Genomic DNA, 17,782 nt, shown 5'->3' with positions numbered 1-17,782 from the left:
TCAATGCTTCCAAAATCACAGAATCACAGAATCACTAAGGTTGGAAAAGACCTTCAAGATCATCAAGTCCAACCGTTAACCCAATGCCACCATGCCCCCTAAACCATGTCCCAAAGCACCATGTCTACACGTTTTTTGAATACTTCCAGAGATGGTGACTCCACCACCTCCTTGGGCAGCCTGTTCCAGTGCTTGACCACTCTCTCGGTGAAGAAATTTTTCCTGATTTCCAATCTAAACCTCCCCTGGTGTAACTTGAGGCCATTTCCTCTCGTCCTATTGCTAGTTAGTTGGGAGAAGAGACCAATACCCACCTCGCCACAACCCCCTTTCAGGCGGTTGTAGAGAGCGATAAGGTCTCCCCTCAGCCTCCTCTTCTCCAGACTGAACAACCCCAGTTCCCTCAGCCGCTCTTCGTAAGACTTGTGCTCCAGACCCCTTGCCAGCTTCATTGCCCTTCTCTGGACACGCTCCAGCAGCTCAGCATCCTTCTTGTAGTGAGGGGCCCAAAACTGGACACAGTATTCAAGGTGCGGCCTCACCAGTGCCGAGGGGCACAATCACTTCCCTACTCCTGCTGGCCACACTATTTCTGATACAGGCCAGGACGCTGTTGGCCTTCTTGGCCACCTGGGCACACTGCTGGCTAATATTCAGCCGGCTGTCAACCAGCACCCCCAGGTCCTCTTCCGCTGGGCAGCTCTCCAGCCATTCCTCCCCAAGCCTGTAGCCTTGCATGGGGTTCTTGTGGCCGAAGTGCAGGACCTGGCACTTGGCCTTATTAAATCTCATACAGTTGATCTCAGCCCATCAATCCAGCCTGTCCAGACCCCTCTGCAGAGCCCTCCTGCCCTCCAGCGGATCAGCACTCCCACCCTACTTGGTGTCATCTGCAAACTTACTGAGGGAGCACTCGATCCCCTCATCCAGATCATCAATAAGGATATTGAACAAGACCGGCCCCAGAACCGAGCCCTGGGGAACACCGCTCGTGACCGGCCGCCAGCCGGATTTAACACCATTCACCACGACTCTCTGGGCTCGGCCATCCAGCCAGTTCTTTACCTAGTGAAGAGTAAACCTGTCTAAGCCATGAGCTGCCAGTTTCTCCAGGAGAATGCTGTGGGAGACGCTGTCAAAGGCTTTACTAAAGTCCAGGTAGACAACGTCCACAGCCTTTCCCTCATCCACTAGGCAGGTCACCTGGTCACAGAAGGAAATCAGGTTGGTCAAGCAGGACCTGCCTTTCATGAACCCATGCCTTGGTTGTCCTTCACATGCCTTGTGAGCACTCTCAAGGTGAACTGCTCCATGATCTTCCCTGGTATGGAGGTCAGGCTGACAGGCCTGTAATTCCCAGGATCCTCTTTCCGGCCTTGCTTGTAGGTGGGCGGCACACTGGCAAGCCTCCAGTCTTCTGGGACCTCCCCTGTTAACCAGGACTGCTGATAAATGATGGAGAGTGGCTTGGCAAGCTCCTCCACCAGCTCTCTCAGTACTCTTGGGTGGATCCCATCAGACCCCATAGACTTGTGGGTGTCCAGGTGGTTTAACAGGTCCTTAACTGTTTCCTGCTGGATTACCAGCTGTGTCAGGAAGTTATCCTCCACACACTCCAGGAACCTCCTCGACTGTTTCCTCTCTGCTGTGTTATACTTCCAGCAGACGTCTGGTAGATTCAAGTCCCCTACAAGAACAAGGGCTAGTGATTGTAAGACTTCTGCCAGTCACTTATAGAACGTTTCATCTGCCTCTTCACCCTGGTTGGGTGGTCTATAACAGACTCCCAGCAGGATATCTGCCTCATTGGCCTTCCCCCTCATCCTTACCCATAAGCGCTCAACTTGGTCTTCACAATCGCTGATTTCTATACAATCAAAACTCTCCCTAACATACAGAGCCACCCCACCATCTCTCCTTCCTTGCCTATCCCTTCTGAAGAGCTTATAGCCATCCATTGCAGCACTCCAGTCATAAGAATCATCCCATCATAACAAATCATAAGAAATATGATATTCATATATATGTATTCTATTTCCTATGACACAGGATTATTATGTATTGTATTCCAACAAAATGTCAATTTGCAAGGTATTGTCTATGTGTGTTTGGAAGGAACTTGCAGTCTAAGAAAACAAGATATAGAGAATTAATAAAAATGTATTATTCAAAGTACAAGAATGCAAAATATCTTTAATTGAATACTTTCAGTTGACTATCACTAGCTATTAGTCAACTTTCCTGTTGTTACTAGACCAGATTTTAATGGTACTTTGAAAAGAATTGAAAGGAATAGAGGGAATTGAAAATGGTTATAATCTTGGCTTTATAGATGAATCAGTTTAAGTAAGATAAGTTTGTAGTTTTGAACAATGTACAGAGACTGCTGGATGAGTAGCAGATAAGTAAGTTCTCCAGATTAGCATTACCAGTGAAGCTGAGGCTCTGTAGAAGAAAAAGAAGTGGCCTGTACAAAGCATCGTGGGATCATATATACATTTATATTTATTAATACAAATAATCTTTAAAATGGAACTGCTCAAAGAGGAAAAGGAAGCCTGTATACATGTTTAATTAATTAAACTCAGACCATGTGTTTCATGTTTTACAGAATCATAGAATAATCAATTTGAACATTTTTATTGAATTCTTATTTTATTTCTCCATAAACGCATGTATAAAGCAAGCACAGGCTGATAACTATGTCATCTACGTCCTACTAGATGCCTAGATAAGCTAATATAACTTAACTGGGACAGGTCTTTCTGGACAAAAATGTGTCTAAAATTTACTGGAGTTGGGCTGTGTGTGATAGATTAATGATATGTCATAGAATTTTCAGTTTGTTGCAGAATTTGCCTGTGCATTGCAGAAGAAATTAGGGTCAGTGAGGGATTTACAGGATTCGTGAGCTTTGTAAGGAATTTAGAAATGGTGGATATAGAGCTCATGATCAGCAACAGTTTTGCTTTGTTTTTTTTTTCCTCATGAGAACGAGAAAATGGTGGAACAGCAAATGCTTATTAATCAGCTAAAAGAAAAATTAGAGAAGCTTACAGATGTGAAAACTTCAGACTTCTCACGTGCTTGTGGAGATGGGCCAGCTGTTGTGGCATCCGCAAGGAGGCCATATAGTGTCCCACTCACAAAAAGTCTGCTACATGCCCTTCACCCAACTACAGGGACAGAGACCCAAAAGGTAAGGTGTACCCAAATGTTACATTATTTTCCTTTGCTTTGTAATGGTTATAGTTCAATAATTAAGACTTGACATGCCAAATTATGGTGGCTTTCTCAGATGCTATTTAACTTCCCATTGAAGACTGTGAAAAATTACTTTTTAATGTTTTGCAACATATGCTATGCCACAATTGTCCAAAATGTTGAGGCTTAAAATTATCACTTAAAAGTGCTAAAGCTGTAGCCTTTTCTGGTATTTTCCTGGGGTTTTGAGAGTTCAAATATGAAGCATTATCAGAAATTAATGATTACTCTTACCAATATACTGAATATGTTAGATAATGAGTTGCTAACAGTGCCTTCTTTCACATTTGGAACAACTGCTCTAAGCTCTCACAAAACATTTTGTTACAAAGGTATTCGTAGTTATTATAGAAAACCTCTGTCATTTGGCTTACAAGCTCAGGTGATGACAGACTTTTAAATTGAAATATTTTTAAAATATCAGTAAAGAACTGCTAAATTATTGCAAGCATTTTTACCCATCAATTTTTTTGTGTGCTTTTTGACAGGTGTATACCAGCCTCCCTGCCTTCTCCCTGGCCCGGGTAATGGCAGAATTCCGTGCTCGCAGCCAGATGATACTGAGCAACATAGAAGATCAGGATAAAGTCCTTCACTGCCATCTCTCTGATCAGAGCGATAAAGAGGAAGAAAATACAGGCAGCAAAAAGAAAACCTCATTTAAGTAATTTTTTTTTTACTCTTTAATTTTTCTTACAGAGAAATGCATAACAAAGGCAGTATTACTGCCTAATCCTCCCACACCATGAGACCATTTGTGGTGTTACTTATGGGTTTTGATTTAGTAAAGATTGCATAATCCTTGTTTTGGGACCAGAATCTACGAGGGCCAGGATCTACCATGAAGATCAGGGCAGCAGGTGGGGAGTGGATGGGAAAGAAGGTACAAATGCTTATGTGAGTTTGGGATTCTTCTCTGTTAAGATCATGTACTTTGCATGAAGCTTGAAGTAAAAAATTTCCTGTATGTTTGGAATGTAGCATGTTTTTCATTCTTAGGCATTCCATAAACCGAACATGGACACGAAAACAGGCTTCTCTGTGCTTTCTTCCTGATCGAAGTGACATGAAGTGTCAAGTAGACAAGTCTGGTTTATCCAACAAATCTGCACTACAGACTGACACAACCACAGGTAAAATGGAAGTCATTGAGAGCAAATGTTATTACAGTATCAGTATATGCAAGAATGTCTTTAGCACATGTAATTATTTTTCCCAGCAAAATATGTGTATTTGTTACAAGTATTTTTCTGGTTATAGTTCAACACAGGCTTTCAAGATTCTCTTCTTCTTCCACTTTCTGAAACTGATGTCAGTGACCGTAATAAGTAATACGTATTAACCAGAAAGCATGTCACACATCAAAAAGCTGTTTTGATATAAATCTTTAGTAGTGCTTCAATGCAAGAAAATAGATACTATCATCTTATCAGAGATGCACTGAAATCATTTCAGGAATATTTTTCCTCCCTCTTAGAGTCTTGAAATGCTAGTGCATGCCAACCTTTCATTTCCTGTGTAGACACATGGTAGGGAAAAGACTCTTTGCACTATTCTTTCCTTTTGATTCTTTTACTTTGTATGGAAGAACTCCACACATACACCTTTTCAGAGCAATATCTTTTGGATACAGTGTGTATTCCAGATTTTTAATCTCCATTTGCTTTGTTTTCTTTCAAGGTGAAGAGATTGACAGCCTCCAAAAAAGTCATGTTTTTAACATGCAGAAGTTAAAGAATTCAGAGTTGAGACTCACTGAGGCTGAGCAAAAAATGAGAGAACTTGCACTTAATATCAAAATGAAAGAGGAACTTATTAAGGAATTAATAAGAACAGGTAACTGGCTACTGTAGGGAAAATTAGAATTAAGTTCAGAAACAAAAGAAAAGGCACAAAACTTCTGAAGTCCTGCATGTCTTAGTTTTTGTGTAATTATCTTATGCAAGAATACTTTTAATAACTTAAATATTCATAACTTTCATTAATTACTTGCTATGATTGCACTGAAGGATGTAAATTTTGATCACAGCCTACTCTGCTATGATACACAGAACTATTTTGTTAAATACTTTTTGTGCTTTGCTAATTACTGCTTTTATCCACCAATAGTGTAACTTTTCATGTATGCTTAGTGCTACTGATCTCTTCAGGGACATATATTTGTCACATGGTGTCTCTGGGTTAGGAGAGAAGATACACCACTGTGCTGGGAATGTAGGCATCCCCAGCACTGCAGTAGAGAAACAGGAGTCAGAAGTAGATGAGGGAAAATGTCAGTGTCCCTATTAGCCTACATCCTTTACACATCTGTCCTGTCGTATATATATATATACACATATATATATGCCTGCTAGAAACTAGCCTTATGATGACAGAAAGGATCTCCTTGCTCAACCCCTTCAATCACACTCTTCTCCTATGCATACCTTCTCTTGAGATTGTCTTTTGGCACTGAGAAAGATTTTGTGCCCCCAAAAATAGTACTTTGGGAAAGAGCACCCAAACAGGGCAAGTCAGAGAGTAGAAACACAATCCAAAGTTGTTTACTGATTATTAAGCTGAAAGTTGAGTAATAAATAAATGGCTTATTCTTCTGGAAAAAGCAAAATTTATAAAATACAGGAGAGCCTTTTTGGCAAAGACTACAGCAGGCAGAAGAATTTCACTTTATTTTACACTCAGGTGGTACTTTATTTGGTGATATCAGGTGACTCATGAAGAATTCAGATTTAAGACTCTCCTCCTTTATCTCTATTTCAGAGTTAGAAAGGAACCGTATGTTCCTTTAGGGTTGGAAAATGTCTCAGAAATTATTGGTTTAGCCAGAATGAAGTAAGTAATGACTCAACTACAGAATTAAGTATTAGATTTCAACTGATTATCCTACTGTTTTTAAACTATTTGGATATGGTGTCTTTAAGGTAAGGATGCTCAGTCTATAAGTAAGCAATATTCTTTGAAGATAACTAAACTGGAGCAAGAATCAGAGCAGGCCAAAATGGAACTGGCTGAAACACAAAAGCGGCTTCAGGAGCTGGAGAGCAAGGAGCTGAGAGACATTCCTGAGAAAGCCAAGTTACAAAAAGAGTTCAGGAAGAGGATGGATGCAGCTAAGTTGAAAGTGCAGGTATTTCTGATCTGACCTGATTCTGATCTAAGATTTGCAAATCTCTGTCTCACTATCACCTTTGAACCTTAACACTCTGCTTGTAAAACTCTCACCAGTTTTACACATTGGAAGCTGGTTGGATTGAACTAGCTAATGAGAAACTTAGTGTTATTATACTCAGAATGCTATTTAACATATATGTTGTTAGATACATACAGTATTTTCTTGCTAGATAAGAAACCAAGAAAGAAGAGATGCTCATATACCATTGTATGTAGTACCATAAAAGAATCTACACAAGGAGACTATTACAAGTTTATTACCTGTCATGAATAGAACTGATGTTTTATGAAAACAAATTCCAGCTCTAAGCAAAATATTGTGATGGTTTGCCACACCAGGCCCAACACAGTCATATATGTTTGGCACTGACATTTTACCTCTAAGTTCTGCAGTACTTAAGTTTAAATTCTGTGTAGGGCCAGCTTAGGTGCTCTGTGCCTCTCAGTCCTAGAATGGTGGGTCAGACAAGCACCATACAGAAAGAGGTAGCTGGCTTATTGATTTGAACTCAGGACCAGCCTTCTGGCACCATTATGTCCCTGCGCATTTTCCTGAGCTGTGATTTCTGTTAGTTTTTACTACTTTCATTGTATTGCCAGGCATGAACTATATCGTTACTTTTCATGTTGCTTGAGATTAATTTTGCCTGTGCCAACTTTACCAGATAGCTCAGAAACCACAGAAATAACGAGTGGTTGTTTGGGCAGAAGTTAGTAAGTCTTGCTGACTAAGAAGCCAGTGAAATAAAGAATGAAGCTGAGTTGTAACCTGAGAATTCAATGGGTTTGGTTGTCTGGTAGGTTTGAGGGTGATCCTGATGAGTTCTGTTATAAATGTTCCATGGTTTGTTTGTTTTTTTCATTTTCCTCTCTGATATAAATGGCAGAGGTCTGTGGTTTTGGTTGCTCCTAAAACTAAAAGTTTTCCTGCTATTAAGCTGAAATTTGCCATGAACATTCAGGCCTTACAGAAGAAGCAGCAAGACACTAAGAATCTGGCTTCATTATCTAACCAAAGTGAGAGACAAGCAACAGAACTTGAGCAGAACGTGGCTCAGATGAAGCATCAGCAGACCCAGCTACAGAAGAGACTGTGCGAGGAGAGTGAAAAAAAGAAGCAACTAGAAGCAGAGATTCAACGGGACCAGCAACAAATTAAAGTAGGATTCTTCCTATTTCTTTATGACAAAGAATGAGATGAGCCAATTTTGCCTCTGCTTCCCCAAAGACTATAAACTATACTGCCAGGCTCTCCATAGTAATTACTTAAAACTTTCTTGGCAAATGCATTGAAGAAGTTGTCTATAAACATTTTCACAGAAATCTTCAGTTTGCCTTTCTCTTCAGGGTTTTTTTTTTTGTTTTATTACGTGATGTCTAGCTCTAAATTGCAATTCTACATGTAAATTTAGGGTCAGTATTTCAAATTATATACTTGTGTGGACTCTGACATTAAATGCATTTTAAAAACAGACTGAGGCAGGAAGAATGGGGTTTATTGTTTGTTTATAGGAACTTCAACTGAAGATGGAGCAACAACAGAAGATCCTTAAACTTAAGGATAAAGAGATTGCCGCATTTAAAAAGAAGAAAAATAACTCAGTAGGAACTTCACAGAAGCTACAGGTAGCTAATCTATTCTGAATCTTTGTGGGCCCTGAAAAATTTTTTTCTTTATTTATCCATAGTCATCTTTGTAAAATGTCTGGAAGAAGAGTATTCTGACATAGTTTTGTCTTCTTTTTTGCTGTAGCAAAAGTTGGGGGTATAGTCTAGCAGCTCTTGTACTCTTTTTTAATGAAAGAAAAGAGAGGCTCTAATGTCATTTATTTCTATAATTTGTCAAAGATGCTGATTCCGAGACCTGAGAATTCAATGGGTTTGGTTGTCTGGTAGGTTTGAGGGTGATCCTGATGAGTTCTGTTATAAATGTTCCATGGTTTGTTTGTTTTTTTCATTTTCCTCTCTGATATAAATGGCAGAGGTCTATGGTTTTGGTTGCTTCTAACAGAGTTAGAAAAGTAGGTGTCCTGTGCAGCAGTGTCACCTTACATTATTTCAGATGTGGACACTGGAACATTAGAGTTTCATGAGCTACCCAAAGTCTTTAAAGGTGAAAAGATATTTTAAAAGTTAAATAAAGGCAACTTTTTAGCCTTAACAGGAGTACATGAACTGATAAACTGTGGCTTCAGAATGAGTTTATAATGGACTGTGCTAGCAGGATCAGAGCTCTCGTTTACTGTCTTTCTGTCTGTCAACAACATAATTTCTTGTCACTTAATGTCTTTTCACAAATAGCTGTTTTTGGGCAACCACAATGCAATAAGGATGGGCTAGGTGAATTCTTGTGGTACCTTCCAAACCCAGCTGCTGTGATTATATAGAAGACATCTATTTACGTAACCATTCTTAGAAAAAGAATAAATTTTATTACAGGAATCTGATACAAATTTGTTTATACAAGATGTAGCAATGTAACATTGCTGAGCCTCTTTTTAAGTCAGTCCAATTTCTGTGTTATTCTGAATCAAGATTCTGTTGCAGAATTAATGTCAACATTAGAAATGTCAATTTCTTCTACAGTTATTCTAAAAACTGAAAAACATAATCATAAAATTCTGAGAAAAAAAATCCTGGTTAATGCTCTCTGGATCTCTATTTAAACTTCAGAAATTAGAAGAGCAAAAGAAATGGCTGGACGAAGAAATGGAAAGAATTCTCCAACAGCACCAACAGTTAGCAGAACTAGAAGAAGATTTAAAGAAAAGAGAAGCCATTGTAGCCAAAAAAGAAGCACTATTGCAGGAGAAAAGCCACCTGGAAATCAAGAAACTGAGATCTAGCCAGGTGATTTAAGAAAAAACCTGAAACTTACCACAGTTATAGTGCTGACTGAAAGACTTGAGGTGGGGGGAAGGCAGATAGATAGCAGAAGCAGCTCAAACCATGTGACCTGTGTCTCTACCACTGCCATGAAGTTATTGTGTGGCTTGAGCAAATCAACATTTAAAATGTGAATAACACAGAACAATAATTTTTACTCACTTTTTCTCCCCAAAATTCCAACAAGAAGAAAATTTGAACTACGGAGTCCTGTTGTTGCAGAGCGTTAAATAATATGGTATCTAAAAATTACTTGGTCCTTTTACAAATTGGAATGCATGACAAGGAAACATTTTGCATTATTTATTTTTTAGTAGCAAAAGTGAATAGAAATTGAAGTATCATTGTGACTTATAATGACTAGCCCCTTTAATTTTTATTATGTAGAAAACTGCACATTGACCGTTTTTGTTTTCTTTGATCTTCTCAGTAAACAGTGAATTTTATGGTAGCTGTCTACTCAAAATAAATGGGGTCCCATTGCAAGTAGGCAAGTCTTTCACTGCAGAATGTGACGGTCTCATCTACATTTTTCTTACTGGAAGGAGTATCTTAGTTTTATATCTATCATTGCTGTGGTTCTTTTAGGCTTTAAACAAAGACAGTATGAAATTGTCTACTCGCTTAAGTATGCTGGATCAGGAACTGTGTGATAAAGGTATGCAGCTTCAGCACAGCGCCACTGAAGATAAGACAGACATTTTGGAAAAAATTCAGGTTCTCCAGACAGAAAGGGATCAGCTGCTCAGAAGAAGGAATAGTGTGGATGAGAAACTGAAAGATGGTAAAGTGTTGTCAGCTGAAGTAAGTAAGCACCTCTGAGATAAATATATGTTTTAGGTAGTGTTGTACAATAATGCATTCCAATCAGAACCTAAAGTTCTTGTTCAGAGGGGCTTAATTCAGCTAGTGCCTTGACAAACTCCACTGGCCCAAGGATCATATAATCAGAAATAAGGGAATTTGAAGTTCATCAGTTTATCATAGGCAGATATTTTAATGTCAGGACATAGAACAAGGCAATGTACTCACATAGTGAGGCCCCTTGATTTTTTTCACAGGGTTTTGTGAAAAAGCAAACTTCACCTGAAGGCGTCCATATTTTTACAGTGAAAATAAGTCATATTATCTGGATGGGCCACACTTGGGTTGATAAGTATAATTACATTGAAGATATAATAAACGCATATAAAACACACAGATTATTTCTAGATCTTGAGAAGCAGTTTGCGCATGTGGCTGAGGTGGTAATGTGCCAGAAAGAACCCTACTTGCCTCACTCCTCAAAATCTTCTGCAGTGCTTCAGGCCATGCATTTCTCCCAATTCCCTACACAGGTTATGGTCGCTAAACTCCTTACTGACCTGATTCACTCATTAATCCAACAAAAAACTAGCACAAGCAAAAAAAAAATAGTAGAAGTCAAACTGTGGGGAGGATGAAGGAAGGATAAAAAGGGAAACATTATTTCTGTTTTTTCTGGTTTTGTGATGAACCATTTGATCGACCTCTTTATCATGAAAGGGGTACTATGGCAGAAAAAGACAAATGTTCTAGATTTGTACTCTACCTCTTATTTTTCCCATTCCATTCTCTATACTACTACTGCTAGTTTGTCTTGCCCTTAAGTTTAGTTTCACTCCTGAGAATGAAGTTAAAGGATGTCTTATATATAGAAAGATTAATTCTACACTTTTTTTTTTAAAGATCTCCCTCATGTGTTTCTCTGTAGGAAGAACATGTCCTTTTCCAGCTGGAAGAAGGAATTGAAGCCTTGGAGGCTGCTATTGATTACAAGAATGAAAGTATTCAGAATCGCCAGCACTTGCTTAGGTCATCTTCTCAGATTCTTTCACAGAGCGAGAATAATGTACTAGGAAAACTAGTTTCCCTGTCTGCCGCTGAGCTCAGAGCTATCCTCTTCAAATATTTCAACAAGGTTTGTTTTGGCTAGTGAAAAATATTTTATCCTATTTTCTGTTACTGTTCTAGATAATGAAATGAAATGGTGTCAAGAATTAAAAATAAATTTAACAAACTTTTGGTGAAAATCTCTTCAGGTTACATACATTTGCTATTAATTCAGATATTTTTAATTTTTACATTAACCTAAATAGGATGGTTATGTGTTAACTTTGTATATCTTGTTTTGGGGTCATTAGCTTAAAAGGTGCTACAAATCTGGAAATTTTCTTGCTCCTTTCCAGTGCTCTGTGTTGCTAACTTTTGGAGCAGCAACATATTTAAATAGCAGCATTGCACTGAAATTCTTCCCACCTGCAGGCTTCATAAACCTCAGGCTAGTATTCCTATTTTTTTTCTAAAGACAGTATAAACTCTTTTTGCATACACTGCCTGCAGTGTGTACAGCCAAATACTGAAGAATCATACTGACATCTGGACACATAAAAATGAAGTGCATTAGGACATGGTGTATCTTTGTGACCTTGGGTGAACCTTGAGTGATTTTGTGAACAAGTTGTCTGTGGGATGCAAGTTGGAAGTTTTCCAGAATCAGGAAAACACTGTTGTTTCAGTTCAAATTCTGCACAGGGTATTAAAGAAATCCACTAGTCCATGTGATCAAAACATACAGAGCTCATTTCTAAAGTGTGAACAGGCAAGCAGGCAAATCTGTTTCCAATATAAGCTTATGCCTTACAGAGACCATTGGTTTTTTATGCTTTAATCTATTAATCAGAAGGGTAAGTAAAATCTTTTATGGAAATGGTTTGATAAATCAAAAGAAGTGTATTTCTTTCTTAGATTGTTGGCCTACGTGAGTCTGAACGTAAACTACAACTGCAGATTGAAGAACAGGAAATGAAGGTCATAGACCAGGAAAATATAATACGTGAATTAGAATCTGCACTTGAACACGTCAAGTTGCAGTATGACAGGCAGCTGACCCTACAACACAAAGACCATGAGAAAAAACTACAGTTAATACTGCATCATTTCAAAGGTATTTGCTTCTTGGGGGGGAAATGTATAGCAAGTATTTTCAGTCACTACTGAGAAATGTATAGCAAGTATTTTCAGTCACTACTATTCCAACTGAAAAAAAAAGAAGAATAAGGTCATAGATATATTTTGTCTGTCACTAATTCTGATGTTGTGTAGGATGCTGAACAGTAGACACATGGTGTTTGTATGAAGAGAAAACTGAGTATTTTTTTAAAGCAGTATCATAATTGGTGTATTTTCATATTGAATTTGCTGATACTGGAAAGTTGAAAGGTACCGGTCCTGCTGATCTTGATCTTCTAAATACTCCTATTAAAACTGACAAGTGGGTTGGCATGGCCCTTTTTGATCCTGTGTCATACTAGTTAAAATGTACACGCTGCAAGCAAAGCGTCAGCAAGATACAAGACATATTCTGACTAGTTGGGCATCTTGATGTTTGGCACAGAGGTACTTGGTTCTTAAACTGGTTTTACTTGTCCTAGAACAAGATAGCGAAGGTATTGCAGAAACCTTGAAAGGGTATGAAGTAAAAGTCCAACAACTCGAAAAAGACTTATTTTTCTATAAGAAAACCAGCAGAGAGCTAAAGAAGAAATTGAAGGGCCTCTTTGGAGAGTCATCCCATCAATTACTGGCATCCACTAAATGTAAGTACATTTTCTTGAAATATTTATGCAGTTGTCAATAGAACATTTGAAGGGTGGTGAACACACAGAAGTATATCAGATAGACATAAAAATCATATTTTTACTGAACTATCTATTCTCCAGGAATACATTACACTTCCTCCTGAGTTACAAAGGAGAGGCAACATTGGTTTGTAGCTGTAGCAGTGGTATACCAGTGGTTTAAATTCTTCTTCTGTTTTATCTGGATTCTAACATAATTTCAGCATCTACAAGATGGTTAAGAAAAAGGAATTTTACTGTCTGAAAAGGTCTGAATGACGCTGTAACTAACAGCTTTGGCATATGCCATGCTCTTATGTAGGCTGCTCCCAGCACTTGATTTCATAAAAGTTACTTACTGGGACATTGTCAGTGAAGAATTCCATACTTTCAGTTACTAATTTACTTTACTTACTTACTAAGGCTAAAAGAGAAGATTTATACACTTACAGCGAAAAAAAGAGACCTTTCTAATGTGGTTCTGTGCTTTGACACAAAAACCCCCCAAACAAACCAACAACCAACCACTGCTGTAAGTTTTTCATGTCCTACTTTGTTCCATGTCCTACTTGCCAGAATCCAAACCTGTAGTAGAGTTATTCAAGTGGAAGAGAAAAGAAGGTTCAATTTCTGTCACTGTTTCAGTTGTCTCGCACCTCTTGATGCCACCACCAATACCTCACATGCACTATACAGTCTTCTTGGCCCTGTGTTTCTTCTTGAGGCTCAGCGTGACAGGTTCTTCCTCCCAATGGATGCTTCTGTTTCTTTCCACTCGGGCAGTGCCATGCCTTCCTAACACATAGATGTTGATCACGTACCTGCTACTCCCAGAGGGAATTAAGGCTCAGCCCATGCCCCCTAGGCAGGATAACGAGCCAACATGTTCATTACTATAAAGTACACTGTCAAACTGTGAACATGAATATTCTACAGGTTGGATTATAAATGAGCGTGGGAAAGACTATTCTATGTCTAGTATACAAAGGAGCATGTGGTTCAGGGCATGTATCCATACCGGGAAACACCCATCCTAGCCAAATTGTAGCAAGAAGAAGGAAGAAGATAGCTGTGAATTTCCAACTTTTTCAAATACATATGTTTGTTAGTAAGTTTTGTAAGAAATACTTTGTATTTAGTTATTTTTCTTTTTAATACATTTTGAGGCATGCTGCAGTGCAATGTAATAAAAACACTTTATGATTTGTTGCTGAGCTTTAAAAATACTAAAAGCCCTGTGTGTACATTACAGTCAAATTTGCAGAATGTGTTTTTGTGTTATCCTAGTGTAACTGACTGTTTCTGAATATACGAATGATCTCATATTTGACTGTCATGGTTCAGTTGTTTTAAGACTGCTTCCTACAATATATTACAAGTTAGAACAGTGAGTCTTGTATTGCCAGCATCTTGTCAGAGGCAAGTAACAGTTAATACCTCTGATGTTTTTGTAGATGACAAACTTTTTAACAGAAAGGACAAAATGTGAGGTGCTGATAATTTTTACCATGTTCACACTACAAGTTACTGATGCTGTAAAATCATATTGACTAACTAATATATCTTGATGGCAGGCACTCGGGAGATTTGTATCTTTTAGATAGTTATCTCCTGATAAATTTCATTTTAGATAACAGTGCTGGTGACAAGGCATCCAGTCAAGATGAAGCAGAAGTTGCTTCTGAAGAATTCAAGTCAACATTTAACCCTGAAACCAACAGTCAACCAGGGAAAATAAAAGAAACAGATAGAACAAGTATTTTAAGAGCACAGCAGAATTCATACAAGCTTGGAGAAGATGTTCCAGAATTTGGTTGCAACAAAGAATGTTTTTCAAGCACTAGTGATGACAAAACAGGAGCAGATGAAGCTCAGCCTTCAAAATCTCATTCTCAGCTACCTTCTGTCATCCAGAGAAGAGAAACCGTAACACAGTTTCAAGGAGTAACTCCAGTAAAACTATCTCGCCGAGAGCTACGTCATATTCCTCCCTCTGAATTATCTTTGAGACGCTCAGGCCTTGGAGTTGGTGTCAGTTTAATTGCTCCAGATTCCATTGAAACGGACAAAAAGTCTAGTGTCACTAAGACATAGCTACTCTTCATTGCATTTTTAATAGCTGTTGCTACTGAAGCAACTGTATTAGATTTCTTTGTTCATGGTCTTGTTAAGTATTGACCACGGATAAAGCATTCTTAGTCCTTATTGCTCTCTGTCAAGTCGTTAGATGTTATGCTCACACAGTTTCAGAGAATCTGAGATTAATTTTAATTAACACAGTATCTAAGAATTTTCATTCAAAGGCCTTTTAATATTGAAGAAATTATTTATATTGGGGTATTTTTTGCAGTAACTTCAAAAAATATAAAAGCTTTTCAAAAACTGCACTGTGACATGCACTGCACTATGTTTCCTAGAACAATAGTCTACTTCACTTTCTTGGGTCAGAAACAATGACAAATTATTTAATTTATTTGGATATATAGCTAGAAAATTTAGTTGCCAGACTGTCACCTAGTATTGATAGCGACTGGCTTTTGTACATTCTTTATCTAAAAACATTTTATACGAGCCATGTTTGAGACCAAAATCGGTACCTAAAGATAAATTTGTGCTGAAAAGGAACATAAAAGTACCTAGTTTTCTTTATGGCTTATGTATGAAATTCAGAGAATTGCTTATTTTACTTGCTGGTTTTGTTTATTGGGCTTTTAAAGAATTACACTTGGCAACTCAGTGTGATATTTATTTCTGTACTACTAAGATGGAAAAAAACAAAGGACCAAATTCAGCATGTCTTGGTAAGCCAGATGAACCAATATATTATTTTATTTGTACTAACTAGTCATGTCCTTATTCTTCTGGATTCCATATCTGCTTCAGAGCAAGGACTGCACATATCCTTCGATTTACTGCTGTACTGTCACTGGTAATGCACACAGGATGAAAAGCAAATTTTTTTTCTAAGAGAACAGTGGTCACTGAGAAGCATACGCTTAACAGCTGCACAAACTTGAAGGCAGAGACCAGAATGTCCACATTTAAATGAGATTAACACCTCTAACCGTAGCTCGCTCCTACATAAAAAGTGGCAGGACCAAAAGTAAGGTTAGTTTTATTTGAGTAGCAGACTTCCACCAGTCATGTGTGAAAATGTGGTCTTATTAGATGTACTTAGGAATTTTTGCTTTCTGCTTTTTTCTAGGCAAGGTCTTGTGTATAGCATATGTGACTATAGGTATAAAAGAACTACATTTTTCCACACTGCAAGCACAGTTCAAATCTGTCCAAATTATGAAGATGCTATTTCAGCATGATAAATGAACCTATTGTCTTGTGGCACGTTTTAAAATTTTCTGCATAGACTGCAAAATACTGCATTCTGATCAGATAGATAAACCACTTAACGGGTCAAATTACTGTATCTTTCACGATTATACCTAATTATGACCTATTGTTCAGATGAACTGTGAGATAAGGGTTGGGGTCTTTCTTGATTTGTTTTGGGATTGGGCTTGACTGTTTCTACTGTCACGGAAGTACTGAGCCTTAACTAATGTTAAGTTTCATATTGATGTATATATCATTAAGTGAATGTTTCTAGTCAAAAAGCAATAAATAGAAACAAGTAAATATAGTTTCAAATGTGTACTTATTTACTACATCTCTGTATTAAGTGAAGTAATTGTTGAAGGAATTTCTTCTCAAAATAATACTATGCATTATCATACACCTCACACTACTCTATGACTAAACATGAATTCCTCTTCTTTTGAAGTTTTCACAAATGAAAATCCTGTTCTTTACGGATGCAAAACAAGCAAGGGAAAATGTAGGAAATTGTAACTAAATCACTAGTAGACATCAGCTGGTGCTCTGGAGGTTTCTGTAGCGGTGACACTGCAGATTAAGTAGTCATGCAAACATTAGATTCTGTATGCCACATGTGCCCATTTCAAGACACAACTACAACATCACCTAATGCCGGGGTCAATAAATCCACCACATATATTTCTGATCTTTGGAGAAGTGGAAGAATGGTTGACCTTGAGGGGGACCTAACATAAGCAAAGGAGCGAGAGAGGCCAGTATAGAACAAAAAAGGTACACAGTGAGTTACGTTCTCATTTATGTAACTCTAACAGGGCTAACAAATAAAATGGTTTTACCTCTTTCAGTCAATATGTAGCTCCTCTTATTTCTGCTAATTAAAAACAAGACTTTATCTGAGAGGCTTTTATTATCACTCTGTTTTAATTCTTTGATGTTATTCACTGGTATTTTCAGCCTTCATTGACATTTAGCTGTTGTGTAATATGGGGGTAAAAACAATATGGAGCTAATGCACAGTGATCCGCCACACCGTAAGTTCACTTACGAACAGCTGTTTCTCCTGCGAGGTCCTGCTAACACGAACTACAAAATAGCCATGTGTATAATCCGTTCTGTTGTCTAGCTAGTAACCGTGAATAGAAACGAGCTTTGCTTATGATCTGAATTCTCCGGTTATCTGAATGCTGTGAGGGTTGCATTGCTAGAACAGACTCTTGCCCTCCCTGTTACTCTTTCCTTTAGTGCTGCGCAGTAATGGTGGAGTTACCCCACGTGAGTATTCGCAGGAGTTCTCTGATTTGTGTGAATGTTAACTCCATCACCTGTGAGAACCAAATCTGGCTTCTAGTAAGTTAATGGAAGTTTTACCCTGTCTATACCAAAACAGGGTTTTGCTCTCAGTAACTTAAAAGGTGAGACTGAACTTGTGAAATATGTTTATCTGATTCGTGTGATGAAGTGTAATCTTCTGTACTTCCATGGATTTCTCC

At 38.2% G+C, this 17,782-nt stretch overlaps 1 protein-coding gene across 1 annotated transcript in view; it reads left to right on the top strand.

Annotated features, from left to right (window-relative positions):
* The window catches only part of KIF27 (kinesin family member 27), a gene marked incomplete at both ends in the record, with an annotated part of 30,883 nt that extends 15,830 nt beyond the window's left edge, over window positions 1-15,053 (top strand). Inside the window, 13 exons of the mRNA XM_082013409.1 lie at window positions 2,993-3,199; window positions 3,753-3,928; window positions 4,264-4,397; window positions 4,945-5,100; window positions 6,186-6,391; window positions 7,398-7,595; window positions 7,948-8,061; window positions 9,109-9,285; window positions 9,910-10,125; window positions 11,054-11,260; window positions 12,088-12,286; window positions 12,774-12,938; window positions 14,590-15,053. Coding sequence (XP_081869535.1) covers window positions 2,993-3,199; window positions 3,753-3,928; window positions 4,264-4,397; window positions 4,945-5,100; window positions 6,186-6,391; window positions 7,398-7,595; window positions 7,948-8,061; window positions 9,109-9,285; window positions 9,910-10,125; window positions 11,054-11,260; window positions 12,088-12,286; window positions 12,774-12,938; window positions 14,590-15,053 — 2,619 coding nt within the window. The remainder of the gene's footprint in view (window positions 1-2,992; window positions 3,200-3,752; window positions 3,929-4,263; window positions 4,398-4,944; window positions 5,101-6,185; window positions 6,392-7,397; window positions 7,596-7,947; window positions 8,062-9,108; window positions 9,286-9,909; window positions 10,126-11,053; window positions 11,261-12,087; window positions 12,287-12,773; window positions 12,939-14,589) is intronic.
* Between the last annotated feature and the right edge of the window lie 2,729 nt (window positions 15,054-17,782).

The sequence above is a fragment of the Phaethon aethereus genome (assembly GCF_964289735.1).
Source record: "Phaethon aethereus genome assembly, chromosome: Z".
NCBI lineage: Eukaryota > Metazoa > Chordata > Aves > Phaethontiformes > Phaethontidae > Phaethon > Phaethon aethereus.
The sequence above is the reverse complement of the archived record's forward strand: the minus strand, read 5'-3'. Positions and strand labels throughout refer to the sequence as shown.